At 35.0% G+C, this 7,986-nt stretch overlaps 1 protein-coding gene across 1 annotated transcript; it reads right to left on the reverse strand.

The window, feature by feature from the left end:
* Positions 1 to 444: 444 nt before the first annotated feature.
* On the reverse strand, positions 445 to 7,390 carry LOC114309734 (ADP-ribosylation factor-like protein 8b). Its single transcript, XM_028255530.2, has 6 exons — positions 7,184 to 7,390; positions 4,967 to 5,048; positions 4,826 to 4,858; positions 4,560 to 4,681; positions 1,100 to 1,261; positions 445 to 801 (listed from the first exon to the last, which is right to left on the reverse strand). Exons 1-6 carry the CDS (start codon positions 7,219 to 7,221, stop codon positions 684 to 686), a joined length of 555 nt encoding a protein of 184 aa, XP_028111331.1. The 5' UTR covers positions 7,222 to 7,390; the 3' UTR covers positions 445 to 683.
* Between the last annotated feature and the right edge of the window lie 596 nt (positions 7,391 to 7,986).

Genomic DNA, 7,986 nt, shown 5'->3' on the forward strand with positions numbered 1-7,986 from the left:
ATTAAGGAACAAATATATCATTTAATATGATAGGAGGTAAGTATAATTTTTCAAATGTGAGGAAAAATCTATATTAAACAAAAATTTTAAGAGGTGTCAGTGTACGTTACACTTCATTTTAAAACATAAAAGAAAATCTCATATTCATTAAAACAGAAAAGAAAATAATGAAAATATAGTTACTTATGCATACTCATTTTTTACAAGTAACAAAACATAAAAATATTATTTTAACAAATATATATTCATTTTCTTCTATTTTTCTAACTCAATCATATAAGATAAAATCAGATCACCTTCCGGGACTATTTTACAAATATAATTGCATTTTCCTAAGCGCACAATCAAAGACTCATCTCCAGATTTACAGAGGGAAATGCAATTCATAACATCAGATCACTTGCTATGAACTTGGAATGCCAGAGAGAGAGAGAGAGAGAGAGAGATCAAAAACATGGAAACCCCCATACAAATTCTATCTCCATTAGACAAATAATTTAATATACAATAGTAACAACAATACATAGCAACTTGAAACTGCTGACAACACACAATTAGCAACCAAGATAAAAGACAAGCACATCTCACCAACCACCACCCAAGAATATCCGTTTGATAGAAATTTTGGCAAATGCATATCCAAAACCAAAACCAAAACCAAAACACAAGAAATGAACCTTTCCTCAGCTCTTTGACTTGGAATGCTTGATGAGCCAATCAATAACTGAATCGATGTTCGTTGAGTTTTTGCATGAGATCATATAGCAGCATACCTCTCTATCAGTGATGGATTGGAGTCCCCTGCACAATACACCCATTATTATAATATGGTTGAGTTTTCGTTTTCTGGAAAATATAGAAAACTTGTTTTGGCAAACTGTTTCCCAAAAATGTTTCGGACAAATTTACTGAAAACAACCAGACTTTTTTTAAGAAAATAAAAGGGGGGAGAAAAAAAAAAACTTTGATATCTGTTTTTGCTGAAAATGATGAGTACTCCCAAAAATGAAAACAAAGAATACAAAAACATAACCAAATAGGTCCGAAGATATCAACAACTAAGAATGATGAAAAAGTTGGTGACACTGCGACCGCTTACATCTGTTCAGTCAATGCCTCCTTAGAGAGAGCACCAGGCTTGTCGATCTTGTTGCCTAACACCAACAATGGAATACCACTCAGTGATGGTTTGCTTAGCAGATCATGAAGTTCACTTCTTGAGATGCTGAGGTTGTCATGATCGGCAGCATCAACAACATAACTGCAAGAGAAAAAAAAGTTCAGAGAACTAGTCAAGTACTCATAACAATAATATTATTTCCACCAAACCAAAGCAAAGCTTCACAAGTTAAGACCTCAATGATAGATTTTTTAAAGGTATATTTATTAAGCACAAACAGTAATTCTAATTAACCTATTGATCAGTAGTTTAAAAACTTAAAAAAACCAGTCCATGTGTAGGGGGGGGGGGGGGGGGGGGGAATTTATACAAGGAGAGCCAACCGCACAAATTAGCTCAACTAAATGAAATATTCTGGTTAATATTTGAGGCCATGTACACACAAAAAATACTTTGTTAGGAATTTTTTGGAGCTTAAAGACTTGAGAATGCAAGAAGCTCATCATAATATAATGGAAGTTTTATAAACATGAGAAAGAAATTAGTCAAATAGCAACAAACTTAGTCAAAGAGCTAAAAATCGAGTGAGAAGTTGATTTTTCCCTTAAGGGCTAAAGCTGAAGCCAGGCCAAACCTACAGAAACTCGTGCTCACAGTACTAATAAGTTCTTGAATCTTGAACAATCCCATTTTGAAGAATATATGTTGGGCAACTTCATGACAGGCACTACCTTAGGTTGGTCATCTAATTAGGTCACTACTGTTTAAGTCACATTTCTCATCCATAAAAATCTAATTGAATTATATTTATGTTGCATCAATAATTTAATTTTCACAACAGGAACAGCCTTAGAAATTGATATATTTTATTGTCAAAAAAAATAATAATAATTTGGAGAAAATCAAAAAATTAGCTTAAGAATATCAGGCAAGTTCAGTAGCTAATGCAAGCCATCAACCAAGGAACTTTTCAATATCAAACATTCTTGTAGAACTCATATATACATGAATGCTACAGTAAAATGTCACAATTTTGCATCTACAATGGCCCAATGAGAACTTAATATAGAAAAGCACAATTGTCCAAGAAACTACATATATGAATATCCAACCTAAATGCAATGTCACTTGTCAAATTCAAAAGTTCCATAGTACAGCTACTAGGAGGCCTTAACAATGAACATGGTGTATAATCTCTGACAGCATGGAACATGAAATGCGCATTAACAAATTTATATATTGTGTCTATAGTCTAAGAAGCAAAGACGCGGACACGTGACACAACATAGACCTGCCCACAAGACACTTCTAAAAAAATGCAAAACATGACAGGTGGGGGACACATAAAATTTATAATTTTATAGATTTATTATATATATATATATATAAGAACTTTTAATTCAAATATATATTTATAAAAAATTTAAAAAAGAAAACTAAAAGAAAAAACATAACATTAGTTTCCCACAAATTTAAAGGAGGGATTAATTATATATAAATCTACATTATTTTTCTTTTATCATTGAATCCTAAGTTTTTTTTTTTTTTTGATAAATAAGCAAATATTATTAAGAAAGCATCAAGACGATGCAACCAATACAAGAAAACCACCCAGAAAGGGAACCAATAAAACAAGGACTAACCAATCACCTCATCTAGAAAATCTAAAAACACAAATAGATCCGGATCTACCCTACCCTCCAACCAATTATACAAAACTAGAGAAAGATGACTTTGTAACCAAGAAACACTATGAGAAGACGCTAAGAACCGTCGATTCCATAATCGGCACAGAATCCCGATCTTTCACGGGCGCCGGCGTCCACAGTTCCACCACCGGATCGGCTTCTACCCAAACTGGCAGTGAAAACTGCCACATCCCCCATCGGAAGGACAATCGCGAAGGTGTAAACTCTGAGCATCGCACACGAATCCGAATGGAACCTAGGTCCACCGACGACTCATCCGCCTCAATGAAGCCACCACAATGATCGCTGATGAAACGAAACACCGCCTCCCCACGGAGATGAATAGGCAGACCCATCAACCGAATCCACACACTCTTCTCAAGCCGCGAAGTCTTTTCCGGAGTACAGAGAGCTAGTGGTGACCACCACCCCAACAATAAATCACACCCTTCCACTGTCCACCGCCGACGCAACAGTGCTTCCGCCTCACTTCTGCTTGACAAAACGAACAAAAAGGCTTTATCCCCCAAAGGTCGTACATCCACCTTCCCCGAATGTTTCCACCACCGTTCAACCCAATCATAAATGGTCGTGAAACTCAAGCCTTTTCCCCCCAAACCCCCCATTTTACCCACTAGCGACCTATCCAAGATTCAAAACCAATCCACCTCCACCTCAGAGCGAACAACCCCTACGGACTCACATTCGACGGCAGAAGTTGATGAAAACTTCCTGAATCCAATGGGTCGGGAGGCCTTTGCAACGCACAAACCAAAGCCATCGACAACCAATGCCACCCTTTCCCAGCCATCACCGAACGCAGACAGGTATGTAACTTGTTCACGTCTCTGCCCTGTAGTGACCACAATTTGAAAAGATGTCCCCCCACCTTCCTCACCTCGTACCCAGATTGCTGTAGTCCGACTACCCCCACTGAGCCGCCCCCAAAATTGTAGGCTGCTAGGTTCCTTAGATGCTAACCTCATCCTGACCACCAACCAACGAACTTCCGAAACATTCAGCACCACCACCCGTCGTAACCCCTCCCCCCTCTCAACAATCGATAACCCGCACTTCCCATCTGCTCCATCGGACTTCTCAAACTCAAACGACCGGCCAACAAGAAACAAAATCCGCCGGCGTGGCCCAACTTGTTTCCTTACTGGGAACATTACTCTCCTATAACTGCGGAGCTCTATAATTGAATCCTAAGTTATTTTGTTCAAACAAGTAATGTGTTTTATATGTGTCTAAGTGATGGAAATGTGTATTCCCTAAGGTAGTATTCGGTTCATTGGGATGAAGGTAAATTGGAATGGAATGGCTATTCCTTAGCCTCCTTATGGAATGACTATTCTGATGGAATAATCATTCCATTCCAGTTCATTCCTTAACGTCCTTATGATTCCATTTGCAATGTATTTTTCATAACTTTTTTAGTGAAACCAAACATAAGAATGGACATTTTGATGGAATGACTATTCCATTCCAGCTCGTTTCAATGAACCAAGCATAGTGTAAGTGTTTGAAACATGTCTTGATTTAAAAAAAAAAAAAAAAAAAAGATAAGAGGACACCTTTGAACATGCGTCCAACATAGAAATGCCACCTTCTTAGAAGTGTTTGTGCATCGTAATATATCTATATATATCTATATATATATCCTTTTATTGAGACTGCAATAAAAAATCCAATAGACATTTAAGTCGGGCCAAACTGTAAGTCAAATGAGATGGAGAACTGTTTCATACACAATAGCGGAGACTGCACGACAGTATCTCTCCCACATGCTACGAAACCTGGGTTGACCTCCAAGATCCCACAACTTTATTGTAACATTCCCCTTAGTTACTTTCTTCATATTGAATCCCACCTGAACACAAAATTGAATACAATGTGTGGATAATTATTTACCCATAAAATGAAGTAACAAGTGAACAATTTGCTAATGAAGAAGGAACAAAGAAAAGTTGGGAGCAGATTCTCTGTCACTCAAAATAAGAGCAAAAGAACTCACCGTAGGGATCATGTCTTCACTATATCCACCAGTCTATGAGCAAGAACAAGCAGCCAGTTACAAATGCATCAGAATTAGGTCCCAAAAGGTTGAAGGGATGAAAAGAAAACATTGCAGACTAATCAAAACTTATTCACTTACAGCAACAACATTTACAAGTGAAGTTTTTCCAGCATTCTGAAGCCCAATCAAAGAAAGCTCCATTTCCTGCTTGAAAAAGAGGCTGCAAACATAAAAACAATAACATGAGCTCGTGCATGCAACAAACTATTATCCTAAAGTAAGAATGCCATATCAATTAGAAAAATGAAAAGTATCATGCCTAATAATATTGAAAAACAAAGGATAAAATATTGAAACGTTCCATGAAGAATTTCTCAAGATGTAATTTCACAGACCAGTCGCCAAGAGTATTCAAACTTTCCTCTCTGAATGCTGCATGTGGCCACTTCTAGAAGTCCACTACTAAACTATGTTTGTATTGTCAGAAGTTAACATCTCCAGGACTATTTTTATCAAATTAAACAAACAACCAAACAGAATCAATAGTTCTTGTTCTCATATCAATATGAACATATTTGAAAGAGCATTTCCTTGTTTTGAGATCCTTCATCTTTTCCTTATTTTAAATCAATGGGTTTATACATAACTTTGGTGTTCTTAATCCAATCAAAATGGCAGCAACATGCATTTCGTGTTTTTTTTTTCTTCTTCTATAAAAGTGAAGCACACCTTATGTTACTTGTATTAAACAATGCCAATCAATGCATAAAGCTCTTAACTTCCTCATGTTTTTTGGATAATACTTTTAATCTCCAACATAGAGTAGATACAAAAGTGAAAAGATTATACCCACAAAAAGCTCCTAAGTGGTATTATTCAAAACTTAATGAGGTTGGTTAGTGCAGCTTATAAAACTGCTTATAGCTTTTTTATTTTGCCAAATTATGTGATGCAACTTCTGCTTATAGCTTATTAGGTAGAAATAGCTTAGATAAGCTAGAAAAAGCTTATTATTGAGAAGCAGAATAAAGAAGTGCTTTTAGTTTCTGCTTTCTGATTATCAACTTTTAGCTTGCTAGAAGCTACACCAAATAGGCCTAATAGCCCATTTGATAAGGGGCATTACCCAATGTTGGTCTTCATTAGTCAATGATGCTATTAGTGCTTGCTCCCAAGCACAATCTTGCATTCTCTCACGCTTGGCAATCCGAGTTTTTACCATTGCACCAAGAAATGCCCCTTTGGCTTTAACAACCCATTTTCCATCATCTTTAAACTCTTTCTATTCTCAAAACCCAAACTAAATTACAACAATAGAGAAAATAAGTTTTAATAAATTGTTTTTAAGAAAATTTTCTAAAAACCCCCATGTTAAAAAACAATTTTGAATTGTTTTATGAGTTTTCAAAAATTCAGATGCACAAAATGAAAATGATACCCAAAAAAATTGTGTTTTCAACGTGTTTTGCTATCATTTTTGTTTTCAAAAAACACAGAGGAAAAAATGATACAAAATAGGCCCTAAAATGTTCTCTTCATGTGTGGAATTCCATGATATTCAGCAAATACTGCCATTTCATTGAGCTTAAACATCTTAGTAGTTACTATAAAAGATACCAAATCCTGTGGCGAACTGAACTAATGCTTTTTGTTTCTTGTACACTTGCTTCTAACTCTTCTAGTCTGTTATATCCATGTCGAAGCAAATGCATAACCAAGGTAGCACCTAAAAAGAAGGGTGCTAAATTCCCACTGCACTTCTTTCCCTCTTAAACTATTATGCCGGTATAATCAAGCAACACATACAATACCACACTGAGAAAAAGCCAGCAAGCTGAAATATTCACACACGCATACATTCACAAACTCAATAGAAACCCTAACCAGAGCTATAGCACATAATCTATCTCACTTTGCAATAACGTAATTCAATTAAATGAATAGAAAAGAAGGAAAAAAAGAACTCGAACCATGAAATAATTCACCGTATAAGATCTGAAATTTGCATAAACAAAAATCAAAAACCGTAATACAAAAGAAGAAGGGCTTGTAAATTCGCTGATGAAAAAACATAATCAATCTAATTTGGAAAGAAAAAAAAAAGAAGCAATAATTCATTAACCTTCGCAGTTTTAAGCATATATCTTTATTATGTCAAAAAGCAAACAGGGAAGAAGAAGACATAAAGCTTTCATTAGAATCAGAATCGGTTGCTTGAAATGCTTATGTAGGGATTCATACAGATTAGAAGCAAACATATGTATGTGCAGATATGAGATATCAAATTGAAACACGACATAGAGAACAATATGTATATATATATATATATATATCTAGAGAGAGAGGAGAGCAAACCTTCGAAGCCAATTGAGAAGAGCTTCCCAAAGACCCATTGGTGGCGAGAGAGATCTATGAATTCTCCGTTGAACCAGAGAGGGATCTCTGGGACTCTTTCTCTCTCTTCGCCTGCGATTCACGCCTCTCGGGTAACCTTTTCCTCTCCTTTCCCTCCCTAATCTCTTTAATGATTAATGCAAATTTCAATTATTTTTTAGTTATTTCAATTATTTAATTTTAGTTTATTTATTTTAAATATTAAAATTTTATTTCTGTACATCAAATTAATTTATAGGGTAAATTACAAATACACCTGAAGTTTACTTAAAGTACAGATTCTCCTATTTAGTTTGAAAAATTATAAATATCCTCTTGTTAAAAAATTTTATTTAACATAATTAATTTTAAAAAAAGAAATTCATAATTGTTCTCCTATACAATAATAAAATTACTTAAATTATTAATTAAAACATATTTATAACATCATTAAAAACCGTTAATTGACTTGATAATTTATTAATAAAATAGACGATTTGTTATGAAATTATAAACTTTAAAGGGTGGAATGCAATTTCCAGAATCACAGGGGACGATTTGCATTTTAATCAAATCTCATAGAGTGTATTTGTAATTTACCCTAATTTGTATATATATTAGGGCGCTCGGTTCAAAACTCCAAATTTAAATTTGTTAGAACTATAGGTTCATGCTCTAAACTATAGAATTGTTTGTTACAGCTTTTGGGGTGATTATAACTTATTTTGATTTGAGAGTCTGTGTCAGACTGTTTGGTGCAGCTTCTGCTTATAGCTTATTAGGCA

The sequence above is a fragment of the Camellia sinensis genome, chromosome 1 (genome assembly GCF_055761805.1).
Source record: "Camellia sinensis isolate YWXY chromosome 1, ASM5576180v1, whole genome shotgun sequence".
Taxonomy (NCBI): Eukaryota; Viridiplantae; Streptophyta; class Magnoliopsida; order Ericales; family Theaceae; genus Camellia; species Camellia sinensis.

Excerpts from the sequence above, each read along its gene's own strand:
- LOC114309734 (XM_028255530.2), bottom strand. The coding sequence starts at position 7,221 with ATGGGTCTTTGGGAAGCTCTTCTCAATTGGCTTCGAAG. Across the intron at positions 4,682-4,825 it reads GTGAAGACATGATCCCTACG|GTGGGATTCAATATGAAGAA; the intron begins GTGAGTTCTTTT and ends TTTTGTGTTCAG. Across the intron at positions 802-1,099 it reads GAGGCATTGACTGAACAGAT|GGGACTCCAATCCATCACTG; the intron begins GTAAGCGGTCGC and ends TGTATTGTGCAG.